Source organism: Malus domestica, chromosome 02, assembly GCF_042453785.1.
Source record: "Malus domestica chromosome 02, GDT2T_hap1".
Lineage (NCBI taxonomy): Eukaryota > Viridiplantae > Streptophyta > Magnoliopsida > Rosales > Rosaceae > Malus > Malus domestica.
In genome coordinates, this window is record NC_091662.1 from 4,845,689 (window position 1) to 4,869,863 (window position 24,175).

The 24,175-nt window shown below is 40.0% G+C and overlaps 4 protein-coding genes across 4 annotated transcripts; 3 read left to right on the forward strand and 1 right to left on the reverse strand.

Moving 5' to 3' along the window:
• Positions 1-119: 119 nt before the first annotated feature.
• Positions 120-7,067, reverse strand: LOC103449627 (dolichyl-diphosphooligosaccharide--protein glycosyltransferase subunit STT3A). The gene is made up of 23 exons (XM_008388961.4): positions 6,831-7,067; positions 6,362-6,424; positions 6,002-6,057; positions 5,817-5,888; positions 5,531-5,636; positions 5,396-5,446; positions 5,207-5,302; positions 4,952-5,011; positions 4,747-4,860; positions 4,178-4,264; positions 3,541-3,644; positions 3,351-3,446; positions 2,688-2,808; positions 2,488-2,568; positions 2,265-2,396; positions 1,938-2,168; positions 1,550-1,693; positions 1,237-1,423; positions 1,060-1,157; positions 881-960; positions 681-768; positions 462-551; positions 120-365 (listed from the first exon to the last, which is right to left on the reverse strand). The coding sequence occupies exons 1-23, from the start codon at positions 6,945-6,947 to the stop codon at positions 306-308; spliced, it is 2,334 nt and encodes a 777-aa protein (XP_008387183.2). The 5' UTR covers positions 6,948-7,067; the 3' UTR covers positions 120-305.
• An 810-nt stretch (positions 7,068-7,877) lies between these two features.
• On the forward strand, positions 7,878-9,695 carry LOC103452868 (SNW/SKI-interacting protein-like). The gene has a single exon (XM_029099186.2). It carries the CDS (start codon positions 8,056-8,058, stop codon positions 9,523-9,525), a length of 1,470 nt encoding a protein of 489 aa, XP_028955019.1. The 5' UTR covers positions 7,878-8,055; the 3' UTR covers positions 9,526-9,695.
• Positions 9,696-10,001: 306 nt separating this feature from the next.
• LOC103452876 (SNW/SKI-interacting protein A-like) lies at positions 10,002-13,187 on the forward strand. The gene is made up of 3 exons (XM_029097422.2): positions 10,002-10,498; positions 11,034-11,136; positions 11,343-13,187. The coding sequence occupies exon 3, from the start codon at positions 11,377-11,379 to the stop codon at positions 13,153-13,155; it is 1,779 nt and encodes a 592-aa protein (XP_028953255.1). The 5' UTR covers positions 10,002-10,498; positions 11,034-11,136; positions 11,343-11,376; the 3' UTR covers positions 13,156-13,187.
• An 8,170-nt stretch (positions 13,188-21,357) lies between these two features.
• Positions 21,358-23,844, forward strand: LOC103449635 (SNW/SKI-interacting protein A-like). Its single transcript, XM_008388969.4, has 2 exons — positions 21,358-21,498; positions 21,802-23,844. Exon 2 carries the CDS (start codon positions 21,834-21,836, stop codon positions 23,661-23,663), a length of 1,830 nt encoding a protein of 609 aa, XP_008387191.2. The 5' UTR covers positions 21,358-21,498; positions 21,802-21,833; the 3' UTR covers positions 23,664-23,844.
• The last annotated feature ends 331 nt before the right edge of the window (positions 23,845-24,175 follow it).

Here is a 24,175-nt window from a genome sequence, read left to right on the forward strand (position 1 = left end):
ATACGAATACGATTCACCAGACTGAACTGGAAAAACAATCCTGTTCGCTTCCAGTTATCGCCGGTGTAAGTAGTCCGATTTTGCCCGTGGTTTTTCGCCTAAACAATATGTTAAAAAGATTATGCTGTAAAACGAATATACAAGTCAAGATCCATATCACAAGTGGCTACAAAATCTTTTGATCGATTTGCGTTTCGTAAGAAATGATCAACTAAAACTATGCCTGCTCTCAATCACTTTCTCCAGAGGCCCTCTCAGCGTTTCTGTATATATGTTATATGAGATTACAGATACGTGACCACAGATTAATGCCAAGGATTCCTTTTCGTTCCGCTCTTCTTTGTGCTACTCGTTGAGCTCGATTTCTGCAAAGGAAACAGATTCAGTTCCTGTTACATCGATAGAACTGATAGCCATTACAAATCGACACTACTGAGGAAGAGCGATGATCTAATACATACCGATTTTGACTTCTTTGTCTTTCCTCGGATCCTGTTCTTTGGTGGTTTTAGTTTGTATAACCGAACCATCCAATGGTGAGTTGTGAACACCTACGTTGATTAAGATCCACAACGTAATCAGAAACCAGCGTGTTTAAGTTTTGAATAATCAATTGAGGGTCGCATTACTCAAATATATATTGTTGCAGATAAAAATCTCAAACTAAAAGATCGTCTGACCTCTTCAAAATGAGTAAGTTTGAAATGTTTCTTTCCGATTTCTGTTTGCCTCACCCTATCAAAGCCTTTACCGTCTGTGTCCACAAACCTAAAGTAAAAGAACACAAGATGCACTGTATTACTCACAGCCGGAACAAAGAAACAAAGAATTTAAGAAAAAAACTCTACAAATCAGCAAGCGATGTTGCGAAAATGCAGACCTGTAATAAGAGAGCTTGTACATGAGACAATTTAGCATGGTGGGGGTCGCCTGATTGTCAATGCGATACTGGCCATCCCTCTTTAGAAACGAAGACAATACACAACATGGTTAATGAAACGTCTCAAATCATAACCAGTTAGAAAATAAAAATGAAGATGAAAGAAATGAGGGACTCACTAAGTAATCAGGTTCCTTGATATGAGGGAATACGCCCCCTCCAATTCGGACCATCCACAAGAACTTGTTAATATCATCACTGGGGTAGCCAACAAGACCTGATAGGTAAAGTTTATCTATCAGAATAAGGTTTTACTTTCTTTTTATACTATCATATCATGCCAAAAAGGAACAAACCTCCAAAAACAACGAGGACATATTTTACATCCAACGAGTTGAAAATTTCCCAAGCTTCCTTTTCTGGAGAAGACATGGCAGTACCCACGGTTGCAATATGCGTGTTGTTCCATGTATTATTGTCAACAATGACAGTGCGATTAGCCATGGCAGTAGTTTGGTACCCATAATCCCACCAAGAGGCAACCTGCAACAAGTTTATAGAAAAAACGAATATTAGTTAGTATCTTCATTTGACAAACAGTACAGTTTTTGTCTGTCAAATTAAACTGAGTTGATACAGGGGATAAAAAGAATATGGCGAAGAACTCACTTTATCATCCACCTCAGTGTTGTGGCTTAGCCACGCATAAGCCTCTCTAAAATCATCAAAAACATGAAGACCATCATGTGAATGAGATGTTAGAACAATAGACGGGGCTGAATAAGCTTCTGCTGCTGCCCAGACACAATGAACCTACAAAATGAATGATGGCTCAACTTCAGAGGAGTCGCATGTCTTTTTCCCACAGGTCCTCAATTAACTCACTGTTAAAGTTGATAAGGAAGATATATTTCCCCCGGAAATTGTCTAAGGTTTGAAGAATGTATAACTTTGAGTGCCATAACATACTACAGCATACAGTATGGATATACATCGGAACCAGAACTGATATGTGATTTAAATCACACAAAATGGAGAACGAAGAAAATTTATTTACCACATAGAAGGCTCCAAGCAACACAAGTAGAAATATAGCAAGAATAGATCCCTCAAATGGTAAAACCAGAAGCCTCTTTTCAATTTGAGATTTAATGGAAGGCTTTTCAACTGGTTCCTTTTCCTTCTTCCTGTTCTTTCTCGAGGGCCTCTCCTTTAATGTGTCTGCTCTTTTATCTGTTTTCGGCACTTCATTCTGGGATACAGTGTTCTCGGAACTGGTTTCCCCTGCCTTGAAAGTCAAAAAGACAAAATCAATGCTATCCCTGTAAAACTTATAACAACGGCTTGGTGAAGGAAGACCAGCAGTGGAAAGTAAGAAGCTTACATCAACTTGGGAAGGCACTAGAAGACCGGGTAACTGAAACTTGATTGATCGTGTGAAAACGTCAAAAGCTTCAGACAGAGCAATCCCAGACATGATGCACGCTGCTGGAGCAAGTACTAGCATAAGTCGCACCTGTAATATTGGTGAACAACAATATTAATATGAAATATCATGAAAATGGGAAGAAAAATTGAAGTTAACCATGCCAATAATAGTTCCTTACCATGACTCCAGAGAAATATACTGATGTTACAATATAGAGGATCACAAAAGAGCTTGCATCTGATAAGGGTGAAAAGCATGCCTACCAACAGATATAAACCGTAAAAACAGTGGTAAGGAACATGAATATATGAATAAAAATCAAAATATAGTGACTTGAGAAACTAAAAGAAAAGTATGGTTTTCAGATTCGATTCTTACAATAATTCCAGCTGGAACCAAGAAGGCCAACACATTAATATCCATAAAGTAAGAGGGCCAAGTAGGAGGCTGGTGCTCACTAACACTAGCAATAATTGGTATGTACTTGCTCGCATAAGTTCTGAAATGAAAAAATAAAATACAAACATATAAAAGTTACTTTGTCATTTGTCTCTCAGTTAGGCAGCACAAGTATTCATGACAAGTTATAGAATACAAACAGGTCAAATGGTGACTAACATCTCAAGTTGGGACGCTGCTGGCCTTGAGGGACCAGAAGGGGGGTGAATTCTAAAAGGGTAATACTATAGACACCAAAAAGAATCCAAATTATCCTAGTGATCCACTTACTTTTTCCTGTGAACCCCATTATGTTAGCAAATACGATATTACCAAGTCATTTACCAAATTACTTTGGAATTCCAAATTTGAGATGTATTTTGGTGCTTGCCGTATTATGCATTCTAAAAGAATTAGCTTGCCGCATCAGGCCCTCTGAATAATATATCAGACCAGAGCCAGATGTTTGGAAAATTTCGGAACCAGTTACTCCAAATTAAGTTGCGCCCCCATTGAAATTTCTGCTTCAGTCAAGTCAGTTCGTCCATTAAACCAAAGGTTAACAAACAAAGAACACACATAACTAGCGAATTATGTACTTACGGATCAAGTAGACTTAGACTTCGCCCACTCCATCCCTTTGTTGGGCTTGAAGCTACCAGAGCTACGAGTACTGCTACCACAGCTAAACATACTAGCCTGGAAAAAGTAACGTGAGAGGCATAGAGATCAATTGTGTGTTCAATGTTTGAGAACCTTAATAAATTTTGAGGACAGAACAAGTGAAGCATACAGGCCAATGGATACTACAAGCGTGACAGCCACTTTGAACATTTTCGGAGAGAGAATCCCTTTGATATAGTACACAAGAGCGACCACATGTAAAATAATAAAAACCTGCAAAAGAAAATATAGCAACAAGAAAACATATTGTCAATATATACAACTAACATGAAAGGCAGTGATACAAAGTACAAGAAATCTAGTTTATGGACAAAATGAAGAAAGCAGAGTGGACCGCACCATATCGTTGACATATTCATCTCAACTCTTATCTATATTTAACTTCTAATCAGTTCCTTATTTATACAATCTTTTCTTTAACTTCTACTCATTCAAAGCTTGAAACCCTTCAATTGGTATTATCAAACATCAAAGTCCATAAAAGCACGACCTATATTTTACAACTGCTTTATGAAAGTCAAACTTTTATAAGTGGATCAGTCCAAGATAACATACACTCTTATGAGTTCCAAGGTTTATAAAAAAAGTAGAATAATGATCATTACAAGACAAATCTAGAAACAGGCGAGCAAGCATCTCAAGAACATACTATCTCAGTAGGAAGACATTTACAGGCCGTAGCCAAGACAAGCTCCCGCATCATAAAATGAGAAGTCAATGAGAAAAGAAAGTTGGGAAATGCTCACCAAGAAGGAAGCAAAATGTTCTGATGTCATGACTGCATTGAATCCAACCACCGGCACCAAAGCCGCTAACAACGTTCCCAAAACAACCTGCATTGAGAAAGCTATAATTAGGAACCAAAAATGTCATTTTGAAGTAGATAGAACTGACCTAATGTCACGTCCTTTACAATTATCCCAGTGTTTCAAAATTCAGAGACAGGTGTCAGAAAGTTCAAAGGGAAATCAACTACGTACTAAGCTTTTCTCACATCTTAGTAAATGATGACATATTAAAGGAGAGAATAAGCATGGCAAATTCTTTTCAAAAAGTAAAATAAAAAAATAAAATAAAAAAATCAACATGGTAAATGAATCTTGACTAAAGTATTTTACAATCAGATAGTATGAATTTAATAATTTTCCTATTAACCATATGAATTTAATTTTCACCCTTCTTTTCCATCTAGTATTTCTAGCTCAAAACTGTTAAAGCATGAGAATGTTAACATGCATTCTTCAATTTTAGTGCCAAATGCATGTTCCACTTGTTTTCAATCATAGTTAGCTTCATTAGTATTGTGGATACTTACAAGAGGAGCATATGCAATGTATAGACGAGAAGAGTAGCGGCCAGTTACAATGCAAAGAAGCACATGCATTGGAATAAGGTTAATAATAAATGTGTAGCCTCCCCAAGAGCAAACCTGAAACAATGAAACAAAATGCAATCAAAATAAATATCAGAGGAATTCATAAAACTACAAAACCAAAAACAACACTAGTACCTATACTTACCATGTAAAAGTACGCTATGGCATTAAGAGTTGCATAGAAGAGGGACCCTGTATTCAGAGTCTGCATATGATGTATAATGTAGTAAGAAAATATTCAAGCAGTATTTTTGAAGCACATTATAGATTATTCGTGTACCATATGCCAATGATATAAACTCATCAGTGAACAAAATCCGATCATTATTCATAAACCACCACCGCATTTTGATACATTAATAGAACATGAATGAATTAAGTAATCATTTCGAAATCTAACCTTTATATAAAGATAGAAAGTGAAGATCAAAGCAAAAATAGCTACAGCTTCATTGTCATAGCTTCCAGCCACTGACCGAGAAATATATGACGGGACCTGCAAACAAAAACATAAAACAAGCACAGCTAAGCATTTGCTTTTACCTGTTCCAAATGTTGTAGAGTTAAAATTACCCGCTATGTAATTTACCATGGCTATAAGAGCAGCAGCTGTTAGTCCAGCACCAGCACCCTTAACTTCCTGAAGAAAGAGGCAATTGAAATCATCATAATATTGGAGGACAGTAACCAAAATCTACAAAATAACTAAGGCTTGAATACAAACCCGAGTCAGCAGGTAAGTTGCCCACGATGTGAAAGCAGAGAATATAGGGGCAGTAAATACACAGATAGTTTCCACGGAAAGAGGAATGTTCAATGAATTCAAAAACCTGATAAGAGAATAAGAGGGCAATGAATCATAAATATTGGCTAAAACAAGAATCACTGTAAAGTAGGTCCTTTCTCTCTTCTCCTTTTTCTCCTTTAGGGTTGTGGGGAACACATACTCAGTAGTTAAAACCCGAATGAAAATAAACTTTTTTTTTTCTAGCATTTCTAGTGATGCTCACCACCATAGGGATCCTGCTGTCAAGGTCAATCCAGGGTAAACAGTTCCACCAATCACACGACCAAGAGGATACCTAGAATGTAAATTTAAGAAAGTTTAAATCCATATTGCTGAATTACGTAATCTAAGAAATCAAAACAAGAACCCTGCCATGAGGTTTGACAAGCCAGAAAAATTCGAAATTACCAGGTTCGGTCATCAAACCAGTTCCAAAAATCGTATATTCCATTCTTCGTCAGAAACTGAAACCAACAAAGAAATCTGTCATCTTTTATACAGCCTCCCGTCACTACATTATAATAAGATGAATCGACGCATGCACTCATAATAAATTTCAAAACTTTCAAGCACATATAATCCACTAGCAACGCCATCTTATTCAGCTAGAATTATATGTCCAAGTGCAAGACAGGTTAAACTGTAAAGGTCGTACCCAGTGCACAAGGCTCCCGCTTTACGCAGGGTAAACTGTATTTAGGCAAAAAAAAAATTAAAAATCTGTATACTTGACGGTAAACCAATCTTAAACCAGATAAAGAACCAAACCTGAGTGACTCTGTAATTGAAGTACGGATCAAACTCGTGAATAACACTCTCGTACTTTATAACCTGCACATCAATTCACACCGAAACACGAACATGAGGACGATATGAATACATAGTTACACTCCTTTTGATTACTGAGAAATGTAAATGCGAATGACAAATCAAAACTACAACAATTAGAACTCAACAATTTACAGATAACACATGTCAAAGTAATTACGAAGCACCATTCAGTTCGGTAATTCACAAGAGTAAATAATCAAGTGCAAAGTGGTATAATTTGTACAATTTAACCATATATATATGTACATCAATAGATATACAATTTCAACATCGACGCATTTTCCTGCATTTTCTTGGCTGTCAAACAAGCAACGCTGGATTTTAACCAAAAAAACCGAGCAACGCTGGATTTTGATATCTGTAAACGATTAGATCCAGATAATAATATAATGGTCGAAGAGCTCACAGAGAAGAGCCGGATCGAAAATGCGAGGACGCCGATCAGGATGAGGATGAAGAAGGAGAGGACATTTCCAAAAGCGTGCCTCAAGGTCGTTCCGTTGGAGGTCTCCGATGCCGCCATTGACGGCCAAATCAAGCTCCGAGCTTTTGGAAGAGCGATGGAGGAGGAGACTGAGGTCTGAGGAGGAGGAAGGGTTTTTGCGGGCAGCGACTAAAACCAAGTGGGGGAGAAGACTTTGTAACACTATGCAGAGGGAGGGGAGATGAATTGATGAAATGACTAAAATGCCCCTGATGTATTTTGACAGAAGTGTCCTTGTGCACGTATACGTGGCTTTTTGTTATAGTCATTGCAAGGAGTAAAAGCTCGTGATTGGTTTCGCGCTACGCAATATGTCACGTGGCGTGATATGATAAGTGGAGTAGGTTTTAATAGTGAGAGATTTTTTTGTGTGGCAAAAATATAAGTTGGGTGGACCAATGTCATAATATAATTGTTTGGAAATTTAAAAAGAAAAATTGCATCCAATTATATTATAATTTGATGTATCAGACCGTATTAATAATATAATGAGTTTCTCTGATGGTAGCGGTGCAATTCATTCCTTACAACTGCTTTGGGCCCAGATTCATTGTGCGGCTGGTTTGGTTTTAGTTGGTTCGATTTTTTAGGTAAAACTGAAAATCAAACCAAAATTACCATTTGGTTGGGCTTTTTCAATTTTGGATTTTTTTACTCTTTTTTGTTCTATTTAAAATTAGGAAAAAAATTTATTTATGATTGGAATACAGATGATACATTATGTATTTTTATATAAATAATGAGAAATTTTATTTTTTAAGTTATTAACTTTTTAACACATATATCTTACTTTTTGTATAGTGACACGTGTTTGTAATTTTATATAATGACACGTAGTGTACTATCCAATTTTCTGATCACATTGAAAAATCTCTCTAAAGTTATGGTTTCATACTTTTGGTCTGCCTAAGATTTTTTGAAAGAGATTCTCTCCGGATCTCTTTCACCAAAGAGTAATTCAGATTTTTAAAATTTTATCTAACGATAAAAAATTATTATAAATCAAACAAGTAGATTATTGGATGAAATTTCAAAAGTTTAGATTACTTATTCCGGTTGTTGAAAAGATCCGAAAATCTTATTTCAGGATTTTTTAGTCACGTCCGTTTGCTTTTTGCGATTTAGGGTTTGAAGGAGCTTTATCACCATGTCGGCTTTGACACTGCGTCGGAACATAGACTTCGGCAATGGCGGTGCATTTCCGGAGATTCACATGCCTCAGTACCCTCTCGGCATGGGGAGGGATAAGATCTCAAAACCCGGGACGAAGATTCTTCCAGTTACAGTTGATGCCAATGGGGACATTGCGTATGACGTTCTTGTGTTTGAGAATTCGAAAAAAATTGTCTACTCCCAACACAAGGATCTGGTGCCGAAAATTTTAAAGGATGAGGAGATAGATAAGGATGAGAAGGAGGAGGAGGAGTTGCAAGAGGTGACTAGAGCGGAAACGAAAGCGGCAATCGAGAAAACGATGAACGTATTATTGAGCGGTGCGCAGCCGAATAATGTGCCCAAGCAATCGTCGGACTTGAAATATTTTAAGTTCATGCCGTCGGAGAAGTCAGGGGCGTTTAATTCCGGCGCCAAGGAGAGGATGATAAAGATGGTGGAGAAGCCTGTGGACCCACTTGAGCCGCCAAAGTTCAAGCACAAGCGTGTTCCTAGGCCTTCTGGTTACTCGCCCGTGCCAGTCATGCAATCACCTCCCAGGCCTGTGAGTTCGAAGGACCAGAAGGAATGGACCAAGATTCCGCCATGTACTTCAAACTGGAAGAACCCGAAAGGGTATACAATTCCGTTGGACAAACGTCTTGTGGCTGATGGGAGAGGCCTTCATGATGTTCTGATTAATGATAATTTTGCAAAGCTCGCCGAGTCTTTGTATGTAGCGGAGGAGAAGGCTAGGGAGGAAATCGAAGCAATAAATCAAGTTAAGCTAGAACTCAATAAAAAGGAGAAGGAAAAGAAAGAGAGGGAGTTGAGGGAATTAGCTCGGAAAGCTCGTTCTGAAAGAGCTGGAATGGATGCGGATGTGCCAAAGGAGACGGTAGAGGAAAGACAAGGGAGGTTGGAACAGACTAAGATTCGTGAGGAGAAGCATGGAGAGAGGAAAACGAAGAGAAGGTTGGAGGAAAAAGATGGAGCAATGGGGAAGAAAAGTAAAACTACTAGAGATAGAGATCGAGATATTAGCGAGAAAGTTGCCCTAGGCATGCCCAATGTTGGAGGAGCGGGCGGCGGAGGGGGAGAGGTTATGTATGACCATAGGCTGTTCAACCAGGAGAAAGGAATGGACTCAGGGTTTGCCACAGATGATCAGCACAATGTTTACGACAAGGGCTTGATTATGTCCCAGCCTACAATTTCAACCCTATACAGGCCTACGAAAGATGTTGATAGCAAAATGTATGGCGGCGCTGATGAGCAGTTGGATAAGATTAGGAAGACAGGTGGCTTCAAACCTGACAGAGGGTTTGGAGGAACTGATGAGAGGGCAGCAGGACAAAGAGATGGACCGGTTGAGTTTGAGAGGGATGTTGCTGAAGAAGCCGATCTATTTGGTCTGGACCGATTAATAACAAAGATGAAGAAGGCTGAGAACGCCACGGACTAGGATGGAACACGAGGACAATGGGAGCAAGTGTTGGTGGTGGATGAGAAATGACTTTCAAACGGGCTTCATCAGAAGAAATCGTTATGCTATTCAGTGCTCAATTGTCTTTGTTGTCATGGGGTTTTTTATTTTCAGTGGGTCTTATCTAGTTGCTATATATCTCAACCATGATTGTTTATTAACTCAAAACCTTCTTATAACATATTTTGTCTATTCAGATCGTGAATTCGTATATCGATCGCTTGTGTTGGCTTTTAATTTGTCTCAATATTTATGTGGATTTGTTGACAAATTGGCTCTAGTTTAACAATTTGCTTCAAGTTGTTTCACCTATGCTGCTGTGACTTCCTAAGCACACTCGTGTGTTTTATTTGACTTCTCCAACACACTTTGTTTGGTGTGCATTTAGTTTTGCATAGAGAGCGTTTAAGAAGTGGTTGAGGGGGAGTCTTTATATTTAGTATTACAAGAGCAAATGGGAGGGTGCAGTTCGAACGCACAGAGATGGGATATGAGGGAGATAAAGTTGACGGTTAAAGTAAAGGAAAAGAAAATAAGAATTGAGATACGAGGGAGAGAAAGTTTTGGAGTTTGCGGGAGAAGAAAACAAGGGGGTTTGGGGAAAAAGATAGGAAGAGGTGAATGAGGAGAAGGGAGTGAATCTAGGATTTTGTACCAGTATCATTTGTCAGGTAGTCGACAGCCGGCACTCCTAGGTTACGTCGAATCCTTATGAAATCATTTGTTTTCTTTTATATTTGTGAGTGTGTAAACTTAGGCGTATTTGGGGTTTGGGTTTGTGAGTGATACACTTTTGTAATCTCCATGAGATATTAGTGGAATTTTCTCACCGTTTTCTATCTGAACGTTTTTATCATATTTTGCCTTGTTAAATTAGTGGCTTCATATCTGAAGGTTCTAGACAGCAGTTTGGTGATTTACAACCAGAGGGGGCGTTGAGGGGATGCGAAAGGTACAGTCGCACAGGGCCATAAAATTTTTAAGGGCCTTCAAAATTTTTGTCACCTAATATTTATATGTAATAATATTATATATTTAAAATTGCTTTTGTTATGAAATAATATTCTATATTCAAAATTTGATTTTGTTAGCACTTTAAAATCTCATCTTAAGCGTAATTTTTTTTCTTTCTAAATATAAAAATTTAGAGTACAATAAGATATTTTGAGTGCCAATAATACACCATAAAAATGGTATTTTTTTCAATATTATCATATAATAATGTTACATATTCAAATGAAACTTTAAAGTTAGAGTTTTTGAACTTTGTTTTCTTGTTTGGTTGTTTAAGATTGAACTGCTTTTGATTATTTAGTGAACGTTATGTTTGTAGCTCTTTTTACTTATTATTAATGACATTTTTAAACTTGCAATCAGTGAGTGCTAAACTTTGTTTTGATTTAAGTGATTGTTTTCTAGCGTCAATACATTGTCCTACATTTTTTAAGACTATCTTAATGAGGGGCGCTTTTATAAATTTCGTACAGGGCTCCAAAATCTCAGAGACGACCCTGTTTACAACTACAACTACGCATATTGAAATGCAAAAGGCGGTTTAGTTGTCCGTTTAATAAGATTCCGGCGGTTAATGTGAGTAATTTTTCCAAGTTGTATATGGAATCCTTTTTTGCTTTGGATACAAGCTGTAGGCGGAATCCTAATCCCAGAATGATAAGGAAATTAAACTCGTACATCTATCTATATAAACGTACATACATGCTGTATGTGGAATCACAATTTTCGTTCATAGAAGTCGTGTTCTGATTTTCGTTTTGGTTTTCTTGTTTCTTTTGCAGTCTGGTTTAGGTTGTGACTTGAGTAATTAAGACCATGGCGGCTCTGAAACAGTCTTCCGCTTCCGGCGGCGATCGCGCAGCAACTTTCTACGATCACCCGAATGATCCGTGGGGCAAGCAGCGCTATGGCGGTTCTGCCGTGGCGGAAGAAAGACCTGCTGCTGCTGTCGTCAAACATAACCCTATACCTCAATACCCGAAGCGTAAAGGGTTTGTTCCTAGGAAGGTAGAGGACTTTGGCGACGGCGGTGCGTTCCCGGAGGTTCACATAGCTCAGCACCCTCTAGGCATGGGCAGGAACATGTCGAAATCTGGAACGAGTATTCTTCCAGTTTCAGTTCATGCCGACGGGAAAATTGCGTATGATGCCCTTGTTAAGCAGAACGAGAACTCGAAAAAAATTGTCTACTCCCAATACAAGGATCTCGTGCCGAAAATTTTGAAGAATGAGGATGAGGTGATGGTCGAGAAAGATGAGGACGAGGAGTTGCAGAAGGAGGTTGAAGAAACTGCAGCGGAAACGAGAGCGGCGCTGGAGAAGATCGTGAATGCGAAATTGGGCGCTGCACAACCGAACAACGTGGCAAAGCAGTCGACAGACTCGAAACTGATCAAGTATAGGTCGTCGCAGAAATCGGCGGCATTTAATTCTGGCGCCAAGGAGAGGATGATAAAGATGGTGGAGATGCCAGTGGACCCACTAGAGCCTCCGAAGTTTAAGCACAAGCGTGTTCCTAGGCCTTCCGGTTCCCCACCCGTGCCGGTCATGCATTCACCTCCTCGACCGGTGAGTGAGAAGGACAAGAAGGGCTGGAATATTCCTCCGTGTGTTTCGAACTGGAAGAACCCAAAAGGGTATACAATTCCGTTGGACAAACGTCTTGCGGCTGATGGGAGAGGGCTTCAAGATGTTCAGGTGAATTACGATAATTTTGACAAGTTTTCTGAGGCTTTGTATGTAGCGGAGAAGAAGGCTAAAGAGGCATTGGCTATGAGATCTAAAGTTCACGAAGAAATTATTATCAAGGTGAAGGAAAGGAAGGAGCAGGAGTTTAGGGAATTAGCTCGGAAGGCTCGTTTTGAAAGAATTGGTGGCGTATCGGTATCCATTGACCCATCTGGCAAAGGAGGAATGGAGACCGATATGCCAAAGGAGACAAGGGAGGAAAGAGAAGGGAGGTTGGAGCGGAACAAAATTCGCAAGGAGATGCATGTAGAGAGGGAAAGGAAGAGAAGGTTGGAGGCAAAAGATGGCGCAACGGGGAAGAAGAGTAGGGTTACAACAGATAGAGATCGGGATGTTAGCGAGAAAGTTGCCCTAGGCATGGCTAATGTTGGAGGTGCAGGCGGCGGAGGGGGAGAAGTTATGTATGATCATAGGCTGTTCAACCAGGAGAAAGGAATGGACTCCGGTTTTGCCACAGATGACCAGTACAATATATATGACAAGGGCTTGTTTGCTGCTCAGCCGATGCTCTCAACCTTGTACAGGCCGAAAAAAGATGTTGATAGTGAAATGTATGGCGGCGCGGATGAGCATTTGGATAAGATTACGAAGACTGATCGCTTCAAACCGGACAAAGGGTTTGAAGGAACTGCTGAGAGGGCGTCAGAAAGAAGAGATGGACCTGTCGAGTCTGAAGCCGATATATTTGGTCTAGACCGGCTAATGACAAAGATGAAGAACAAGGGCGAGAAACCCACGGACAAGGTTAGAACAGGAGGGACGATGAGAGCAAGTGCCTGCGGGTCTTCGATGCAAGATGGTTATCAAACGGGCTCCAAAAGAAGAACTCGTATCAAGCTTTTCTGAATGTGATCCACCTGATTGGATTGTGAAGGTTAATTGCTCGCACTTCTTACTTGGAGGATGTTTGTTTTCGCATTTTAGTTTGTTTGGAATTGTTTTCAGTTTTTATTTTAACAGATTTTTTTTATATATTTTCATCCTATTATTTCTCAATCTTCTTGCTCTTCATCGGTGCAGGATTGCAGAAAGTGCATCTCTACTTTTCGTGTAAGCTGATTCCAAACACTAGTAACCTAACTTTTATTTTAATTTTTAGTTATATTTCGAGGGAATTCTGTAACATCCCATATCGCCCAGGGGAGCGATCCTTAAATGTATATTCTCATCCCTACCTAGCACGAGACCTTTTGGGAGCTCACTGGCTTCGGGTTCCGTAGGAACTCCGAAGTTAAGCGAGAAGGAGGCCACAACACTCCCAAGATGGGTGACCCACTGGGAAGTTGCTCGTGAGTTCCCAAAAACAAAACCTGAGGGTGTGTCGGGGCCCAAAGCAGACAATATCGTGCTATGGTGGTGGAGCGGGCCCGGGAAGTGATCCGCCCCGGGTCGGGATGTGACAAATTCAATCCTAAAATTAACCTAAACTTTCATGAAAAATCTAAGCTACAGGTAATTTCAAGTGCTTGGAAGACTACTTTGTTAATGTTGTTGTTGACAGGACTTGGTCAGGTCTACCATAGGAGTCATGGCCATGTGGTGTTTGTTGTGCGGAAGTGGCATTCGACTGTAAGTGAATAGTAAAACAGAACAGAAACAAAACCAACATCAACAAGAACACCAAGATTTATACTGGTTCGGCAATGCCTACATCCAGTTTGGAGACGACGGAGTATTCCACTATAATCAATGAGAACATACAATAGTGTTTATCACTCAATTTCCCAAAGACCCAAATAACCCAAGCTCTCACACTTACAATAGGAAGAAAAAAAAAACAAAAATACAAAGCAAGACAATTTGAGAAAATTCTTCTCTATGCCGAATGGCTTCTTGCTATTTTTCTCTCTTCCTTTTTCCTATCACTTCTCAATGCTTATGGGCTGCACCTTGCTCCCTTTTTATAGCCAAAGAAAAAGCTTCTCAAAGACATCAATGGCCAAAGGCCTACCATCAAGTCAAAAGAGTTAGGCACAAATGCATGTAATTTTTTTGTTTCCCACATGTAGCATGCCAACCAACAATTTTGACCACAAAAGTAGCCGAAATCAATTGTTGGTTTTAGACTACTTTGTTTGAGCCAATAATCAACAATCTCCACCTTGGCTCAAACCCTCTAAGTAGAACTCCTAATAGTCGTCTCCCAATCCCCCATGGGGCAATCAACAAATTTTACAAATGCCAATCAAGTCTAAGCAGTGCTTAAACTTGTGCAATGAAACTGGCTTTGTTAACATATCCGCAGGATTGTTAGCGGTCTCAATCTTCTGAAGAAGAATATCTCCCTCGTCAATAACCTCACGAACAAAATGGAACCTCACATCAATGTGTTTCGTACGTGCATGATGAACTTGATTCTTTGCTAAATGAATAGCACTCTGACTGTCGCAATGAACATCCACATGGTCTTGTTGAACCCCTAAGTCATCAAGCAACCCTTGAAGCCAGATGGCTTCCTTTATAGCTTCTGTCACAACCATGTATTCTGCCTCAGTAGTCGACAAAGCAACTGTAGATTGCAGAATCGACCTCCAACTTACTGGACCTCCAGCAATAGTGAATACAAAACCAGTAGTGGACCTACGCTTGTCCAAATCACCTGCGTAATCAGAATCCACATATCCAACAACACATTGACCAGTAACTTTATCCTGCTGGAACAATAAACCAACATCCACAGTACCCAGAATATACCGTAGAATCCATTTCACAGCTTGCCAATGCCCTTTTCCTGGATTATGCATATATCTACTGACAATACTAACAACTTGTGAAATATCAGGCCTAGTACACACCATAGCATACATCAAACTACCAACAACATTTGCATAAGGAATTTGAGCCATGTACTGACTCTCTTCAACAGTTTTAGGAGACATAGAAGCGCTAAGTTTGAAATAAGAGGCAAGAGGTGTACTAACCGGTTTTGAATTTTCATTCATCCTGAAACGTTGTAGTACCTTCTTCAAATACTGCTTCTGACACAGACTAATCTTGCCCTTCGCTCTATCTTTTTCAATTTCCATACCTAGTATCTTCCGAGCTTCTCCCAAGTCCTTCATCTCAAATTCATTACTTAGTTGAGTCTTCAACCTTTCAATCTCCACTTTGCTCTTACATGCTATAAGCATATCATCAACATATAAAAGCAGATAAATGAAGGTTCCATCTTGTAGTTTGCGAAAGTATACACAATGGTCATAGTGACTTCTTGTGTACTTTTGCCCGATCATAAATCCATCAAATTGCTTGTACCATTGTCTTGGAGACTGCTTCAAGCCATACAATGATTTTTCCAATTTGCAAACCCAATTTTCCTTTCCAGCAACCTTAAAACCTTCTGGCTGAGACATATAAATCTCTTCCTCCAAATCACCATGTAAGAACGCAGTCTTGACATCAAGTTGGGCCAACTCAAGATCAAACTGCACAACCAAAGCCAACAGAATACGAATAGAAGAATGTTTTACTACATGAGAAAATACCTCATTGTAGTCAATGCCTTCCTTCTGAGCGTAGCCTTTAGCTACCAATCTGGCTTTGAATCTTACATTGTCTTTTCCCAAAGATTCCATCTTTTTGGCATACACCCATTTACAACCAATTGCTTTCTTCCCCTTTGGTAACTGAACCAGATTCCAAGTCTCATTTTTATGAAGAGATTTCATCTCCTCATCCATAGATTTCTTCCACAACTCGCACTTTGAACTCATGACAGCTTCTTTGTAGGCGGATGGAATGTCATCTTCAATAACAGGAAGTGCATATGCCACAATATCAGTAAATCGAGCAGGCTTTCGAATTTCCCTTCTAGATCTTCTGGTTGCAATATAGTCTTGTTGCTGTGGATGCTCTTGGGTAGGTGCCTCCCCTTCATCATCCTCGTCCTCATCATCAGAATTAATTGTAGGACTGGTGTTTGTAACATCATACCTTACTGGAACAACTGGAGTCTTCAGTAACTCCACCTGCTTTGAGCTACTCATGGTCTCGGTCGCTTCAGTTTCACCTTCATGCTTGTTCTGATTAACCATAGCAACCTCATCAAAAGTCACATCTCTGCTTACAACAAATTTCTTCTCATCTGGACACCAGAGTTGGTATCCCTTCACGCCAGTGCTAAAGCCCATAAATAGAGCTTTCTTTGCTCTTGGATCCAACTTGCTTTCTCTGACATAATAGTAAGCAGGACAACCAAATATGTGTAAAAACTTGTAATCAGTACAAGGTTTACCAGACCATACCTCAATGGGCGTTTTGCCCTCATTCGCAGCAGCTGGCAATCGATTAATGAGATGGCTTGCATAAGTGAGTGCCTCAGCCCAAAATGCCTTGCCTAATCCAGCATTAGACAACATACACCGAACTTTCTCAAGCAAAGTACGGTTCATGCGCTCCGCCACCCCATTCTGTTGCGGTGTCTCCCCAACCGTGAAGTGCCTCACAATACCCTCATCTTGACAAACTTTCAAGAAAGGATCAGACTTATATTCACCCCCATTGTCTGATCTGAGAGTCTTGATCTTTCGACCGCTTTGCGTTTCAATCATCTTTTTCCACTTCAGGAATATCTTAAAGACTTCATCTTTACGCTTCATGATGTACACCCATATTCTTCTAGAGAAGTCATCAATAAAGGAGACAAAATAATGGCTACCTCCCCAAGATGCATTCTTGGAAGGTCCCCAAACATCAGTGTGAACATAATCAATAATGCCCTTAGTGTGGTGAATAGCAGTGCCAAATTTTACTCTAGTTTGCTTACCTAACACACAATGCTCACAGAATTCCAATTTGCATGCCTTTGCACCTTTCAATAAGCCTTGCTTCACTAATTCTTGCAACGTTTTTTCACCAGCATGCCCAAGACGCATATGCCATAACCTCGTGGTGTCTGTGTTATCTGCGTCAGCAGCTTCGGTGACAGCTGCTCCACCAATAACTGTACTCCCCTGCAAGAAATACAAGTTATTTCGTCTTGTACCTTTCATCACCACCAGTGCCCCGTACACAGCTTTAAGAACTCCACCCTCCATGGTGATCTTGAGACCCTTGGATTCCAATGCACCCAGTGAGATGAGATTTTTCTTCATATCCGGTACATACCGAACATCACTTAATTCTCTGACTGTTCATCATGCATCTTCAAACAGATTTTACCTATCCCTTGTGTTTTGCAGGCATTATTATTACCCATCAAAACAACTCCACCATCCAGCTCCTCGAAATTAGAAAACCATTCCCGAATGGGACACATATGATAGGTGTAACCTGAATCCAAAATCCACTCATTGGAGTGACCATCAGCATATGAACTAGCCAAAGCAAACTCGAAATCATCATCTCCAGATTTTGCAATATTTGCTTCAGAACCCGCTTTCTCCTTCTCTTTGTTCTTCAATTTGGGGCAGTCTTTCTTCCAATGCCCCTTTTGGCGACAAAAAGCACATTCATCTTTAGCAGGAAACTTCCCTCGTGACTTTGAACGAGATTTTCCCCGCTTCCCAGATTTTCTTTCCTCTGTTCGACCCCTTGCAACAAATGCCTCGGTTTGTGAATTGTGAGTCTTCAGTTCCTTCTTACGACACTCATGATTCACCAATGCTGCAGACACCTCATCAAGTTTCACCTCGGATTTTCCATACAACAGAGTAGTTGTCAAATGATCATAATCATCAGGCAATGAATTTAACAAACATAGTGCCTTGTCCTCGTCAGGAATTTTCACATCAAGGTTTGCTAAATCAACAAGTATTTTATTATAATCATTGAGGTGTTCGTGCATAGAGATACCTGGACGATACTGAAATCGGAAGAGTCGCTTCTTCAAGAAGAGACGATTTTCTGCGCTCTTGGTCATATACTTCTCCTTCAATTTCGTCCATAACTCCTTAGCAGAAGTTTCCTTCATATACGGGTATTTCAACTCCTTATCAAGGAACGATCGAATAGCAGCACAAGCATGAAGATTAATTCGCGTCCACTGCTTGTCATCAATATCTTCTGGTTTATCTTCCAGAACCATATCCAACTCTTGTTGATACAACACATCCATAACTTCACATTGCCACATACCAAAATTATTAGAGCCATTGAATTTATCAACCTCTAACCTTGTAGTAGTGGTTGGATGTCTATTGGATGAAGACGATGCTGACCCATTCTTTACAGATTCATCTTTATCTCCAGCCATCTACTCGGCACTATTCACAAATACGGCACTGTTCACAGATACTGTAGCAGTTCACTGTTCACGGAACTGTTGCGTTAACACTATTCACGGAACTGGGCTCTGGTACCACTTGTTGTGCGGAAGCGGCATTCGACTGTAAGTGAATAGTAAAACAGAACAGAAACAAAACCAACATCAACAAGAACACCAAGATTTATACTGGTTCGGCAATGCCTACATCCAGTTTGGAGACGACGGAGTATTCCAGTATAATCAATGAGAACATACAATAGTGTTTATCACTCAATTTCCCAAAGACCCAAATAACCCAAGCTCTCACACTTACAATAGGAAGAAAAAAAAAACAAAAATACAAAGCAAGACAATTTGAGAAAATTCTTCTCTATGCCGAATGGCTTCTTGCTATTTTTCTCTCTTCCTTTCTCCTATCACTTCTCAATGCTTATGGGCTGCACCTTGCTCCCCTTTTATAGCCAAAGAAAAAGCTTCTCAAAGACATCAATGGCCAAAGGCCTACCATCAAGTCAAAAGAGTTAGGCACAAATGCATGTAATTTTTTTGTTTCCCACATGTAGCATGCCAACCAACAATTTTGACCATAAAAGTAGCCGAAATCAATTGTTGGTTTTAGACTACTTTGTTTGAGCCAATAATCAACAGTGTTTTGGGTACAACCGTGCAAGAGAGCTTTTCGCGGAGATTCGAAGACTTAAACTAGGCGATGGAGCTAGAACCCGTGACACTGGTCCTTGCCATGAAAGTTCTTCTCGTTAACGCACCATACTGGAACGTATACCATCAAATCAACAATGGCATGCAGAGCAAGGAGCTATATATTGAAACATAAAACTTGTTAATCCAAAGCCACTTCTCAGCATCCAAAACTGATATATACAACATACCAAGGACAAGGACTAAACAACCTTACCTCATAAAAACTGAAGTAAAAAGGAAAATAACAACAGTAAGAGTACTATTAACACAATTTAGAAAATCTTAAACGAATTGCAACCGAGTGAGTGAGCTTCGATCTTGAACAAATCGCAACTGAGAGAGAGTGAGCTTCTCTCTTGAACGAATCGCAACTGAGATATATATGGCTCCATTGCAGTTCCTATATATCTGAAGCAACACATTCGGCAATGGAAGAAGTTTTCTGGAGTAGTAAACTTATAGCCTGAGCTTCAAGTAAATGATTTGACAAGTCCAACAGAGAAAAAATTATCTTGGTTCCACCCCAAATCGAATATGGATTGGATCAAATCAAACAAATGCTTCTTTTGACTTTTTGGCATAGGTGAAGCTGAACTAACTAAGCTATGTCTATCCATAAATTTGAGTAAGTAACTAAGATATATATGAACCATGTCCCCAAATTAAAAGGATATCACACTAGTAATCATTTTAGTTTATCTCAATTTTCATGTTCATTGATGTAATTTCATTTTTCTTAACACAAACTAAAACTTTTTCGACTCATATTTTTAAGGGGGCATAGAAGTGAAGAAGAAATCGAAAATGAAATCAAAACTAATAAACTGTGAGTAAGGGTGAACGCTCTTATTAAATTGAGATACAAGTTCCTTGCATCCAAACTAGGTTTTTCAAAATGGACAGGGATCCTCTCCGGATCTCTTCCATCAAATCTACCAATTCGGACCTTTAAAATTTAATCAAACGGCTAAAAATAGGGGTTCTTTTAAAAGTTATAATAACTTTAGCAGTTAGATCAAATTTCAACAAGCCAAATTGGTGGATTTGGTAGAAGGGATTCAGAGATGATCCCTTTTTCTTTCAAATTAATGATGACGTGGACAAGAATGAAAATGTCAACTCATTTAAAGTGCAAACAAAACTAAACTCCAAGGGTAAAATTAAATGAAAAAAATTATAGGGACAAAAATAAAATCCAAATAATTACAGGGACTATTAGTGCAAATTCCTTTTTATCAACTCAGTAATCCATTTGGGTGCGTTTGTTGCCCCGGACTATCTCGGACTGGACTAACTTTAGGGACTAAGCTGGACTGGCTTGGCTTGGACTAAGCAGGATAAGAATAGTGAAGTGTTTGGTACAGTATTGGACTAAACTATAGACTAAAATATTTTAGGACTCAAATCGTTTTTTTTTTTCATTTTTAATCCACACTTACTTAACAAAAGAAAAACTAAAAACTCAGTTTCAAAAAAAAAAAAAAAACTAAAAACTAAAAACTAATAAAAAAATAAATAATAAAAGATCAAATCCAGTAGAACACCACCGTTTTATCCTCTCTCCTCCAAAATTGACGAAACCGGAATTTGACAATTTGTTCCATCGTCTTCAATCTTCATCTGGGCAGTGCTCTTTCAGCCCTCCCATGCGCCGACCCACTCACCCATCAGAAATAGGACACAATTGTCAAGCTACCAAGGCCGAGCTTCAACAAGAGCTTTGAAAATTTTTATCGGAATTTCTTGACTGCATCCAATGGGCACAACATCAGCATGGAAAAAAAGGGACAGCCAGATGGTTCTTCTTCAATTCAAGAGAAATAATTATCATTTTTTAAGGCAAATTGACCAAGTTCATGAGCAGCTCTAATTACCAAGTTCATCCCCCAATTCCCATATTGATCCGAGAGAGAAAGGAGACTTGTTCTGGAAGCTCACCAGAGGATCAATAGCTTTGACGAAGAACAACGGTTCGCTCCCACCAATTCACGCAAGGAGACGGCGAGGGAAGCAGCGTATTGAGGTTCTTAGCAATCCCATGCTTTTGGGTCGGACTAATTAGGACGACTTAACGAGGCTGGTAGTCCATGCGAGTCCGGGCTTGTCCCATTTAACTTAGTCCATAACAATGCCAAACGTGGGTTATTAATCTTAGCTAGTCCAATCCTAGCTAAGAAGGTCAAACAAACGAGCCCTTAAGTTTAAACCACCGCCCAATCTCATCTCAGAAACCCTTCTTCGACCAACACAAAAATCTCAGAAACCCTAACGCTGCCAATCAGGTTCGCATTCGATTCTATCCATCCGCTATTTTATTTTTCCAATTCAATTTGTTCTTATTTTTTGCCCGATCGAAGGTTAGGGTTTTTCAAAATTCGTGTTCTAATCGCGTTCTTAGGGTAAATTAATCGTAAATTATTGCTTGTTTGATTAATATTTGATTGTTAAATTGAATATTTTGAGTTCAATCTGATTGGGTATCGACAGGAATATATGAACTCGATTTATTTGTTTAATTTTAAATTTTGTTATTCGGAAGTTTTGAATTTATTTATTTATTTTGGTACCCTGTGAAATTGGAACAGTTTGGGGTTGGAGGAGGAGGAGATTATCGACCATGACGTCTCTGAAGGAGCTGATTCCGCCGCCGGCGGCAACCACAACGACTTATTACGACCACTCGAACGATCCGTGGTTCAAGCAGCGGTTCAGTTCTGCCGAGGCAGAAAGATCTGCAGCTGTCGTTAAACCTAATCCTGTGCCTCAGTACTTGAAACGTCAAGGCTTTGTTCCTAGGAAGGTGGAGGATTTCGGGGAAGGCGGTGCTTTCCCGGAGATTCACATTGCTCAGTACCCTCTTGGCATGGGCAGGGACAAGTTGTCGAAACCCGGGACGAAGATTCTTCCAGTTTCGGTTGATGCGAATGGGGAGATTGCGTATGATGCTATTGTTAAGCAGAATGAGAACTCGAGAAAGATTGTGTATTCTCAGCATAAGGATATTGTGCCAAAAATTTTGAAGGATGCGGAAGAGGAGATGGAAGAGGATGAGGATGAGGAGGAGCAGAAGGTGATTGAAGAAACGACGGCAGAAACAAAAGCTGCGCTTGAGAAGATTGTGAATGTGAGATTGAGCGCTGCACAGCCGAAAAATGTGGCCAAGCAGTCGTCAGAATCGCAATATATCAAGTATAAACCGTCACAGAAATCGGAGGCATTTAATTCTGGTGCCAAGGAGAGGATTATCATGATGAACGAGATGCCTGTGGATCCACTTGAGCCTCCGAAGTTCAAGCATAAGCGTGTTCCGAGGGCTTCTGGATCCCCACCTGTCCCGGTCATGCATTCCCCTCCTCGGCCGGTGACTGTGAAAGACCAGCAGGATTGGAAGATTCCACCTTGTATTTCAAACTGGAAGAACCCAAAAGGGTATACAATTCCATTGGACAAACGTCTTGCAGCTGATGGGAGAGGCCTTCAAGATGTTCAGATTAATGATAATTTTGCAAAGCTCTCTGAGTCTTTGTATGTTGCGGAGCAGAAGGCTAGAGAGGCAGTTGCTATGAGATCTAAAGTTCAGAAGGAAATGTTGATGAAGGAGAAAGAAAAGAAAGAGCAGGAGTTGAGGGCATTAGCGCAGAAAGCGCGTTCTGAGAGAACAGGTGCTGCGCCCCCTGCAGCTGTTCCAATGGCTTCTGACAGAACAGCCATGGATACTGATATGAGAGGGGATTATGGGCGTCCAACAAGGGAAAAGGAAATGGATTATCCAAAGGGGACAAGAGAAAAGGAAGAAGAGAGGATTGGGAGGGACAAGATCCGCGAAGAGCGGCGCAAAGAGAGAGAAAGGGAGAGAAGGTTGGAGGCCAAAGATGTAGCAGTGGGGAAGAAAAGTAAAATTACGAGAGATAGAGATCGTGATATTAGCGAGAAAGTTGCTCTTGGCATGGCTTCGGCGGGAGCAGGCAAAGGGGGAGAGGTTATGTATGATCAGAGGCTATTCAACCAGGAGAAAGGAATGGACTCCGGGTTTGCCACTGATGACCAGTACAATGTTTACGACAAAGGCTTGTTTACTGCTCAGCCGACACTCTCAACTCTATACAGGCCTAAAAAGGATGTTGATGGTGAAATGTATGGCGGTGCTGATGAGCAGTTGGATAAGATTATGAAGACTGATCGCTTCAAACCCGACAGAGGATTTGGAGGAGCTGCTGAGAGGGCAGGGCCAAGAGATAGACCAGTCGAGTTTGAGAAGGATGCTGTGGAAGAAGCTGATCCATTTGGTCTTGACCAGTTCTTGACAGAGGTGAAGAAGGGCGGCAAGAAAGCGCTTGATAAGGTTGGAACAGGAGGAACAATGAGAGCAAGTGGCGGCTCTTCCATGCGAGATGCCTATGAAGGCGGCTCCAGCAGAACTCGTATTGGCTTTGAAAGGGGTCGCTAAGCTGTTCGGAACTGCAAGTCTTTAAATTTACGTATCTATTTTGGTCTGGAAAGTTATGAATGTGGCTCTTTAGTTCTTGAAAGCAATTGGCTGCCTATGTTTGTGGAGATAAACGTTCATACTTCAAATTGTAAGATGTTTTTACAATTTTCTTTGATGCAGTTTTTGGTTACCATCCCTACTTTATGTGACTTGTGCAAAATTTCGTTCGATCTCTTTGGAATATTTCATAGTTATTGCATCATCCCGGAGTTCTGATTCCGAAAAAGTCATCATGCACTCTTCGGGTTGCTTTATAAGGTAAAGAACATTTGATAGAACGTTGCTAATACACAACGTGCAACGTACGAGTGTGCACGGATAACACATCAACAATGAAATGGCAATGCGAAGAGATGTTTGGTGTGCCGAGGACGCTTGTTGTATCGGACCGTGTTGTCGATACACTAAAAATATCTCGGCGATGTGGAGGTCGATGGAGAAGTAAATCTAGTATTACATCTGTAAGTTTA

What these genes read in the sequence shown, in the direction of transcription:
- LOC103449627 (XM_008388961.4), bottom strand. Translation starts at nt 6,947, where the DNA reads ATGGCGGCATCGGAGACCTCCAACGGAACGACCTTGAGGCACGCTTTT. An exon ending in AGTCTAAGTCTACTTGATCC is followed by an intron (nt 2,809 to 3,350) that starts GTAAGTACATAA and finishes TTTTCATTTCAG; the next exon opens with AACTTATGCGAGCAAGTACA. An exon ending in ACACTGAGGTGGATGATAAA is followed by an intron (nt 1,424 to 1,549) that starts GTGAGTTCTTCG and finishes AACTTGTTGCAG; the next exon opens with GTTGCCTCTTGGTGGGATTA.
- LOC103452876 (XM_029097422.2), top strand. Translation starts at nt 11,377, where the DNA reads ATGGCGGCTCTGAAACAGTCTTCCGCTTCCGGCGGCGATCGCGCAGCA.
- LOC103452868 (XM_029099186.2), top strand. Translation starts at nt 8,056, where the DNA reads ATGTCGGCTTTGACACTGCGTCGGAACATAGACTTCGGCAATGGCGGT.
- LOC103449635 (XM_008388969.4), top strand. Translation starts at nt 21,834, where the DNA reads ATGACGTCTCTGAAGGAGCTGATTCCGCCGCCGGCGGCAACCACAACG.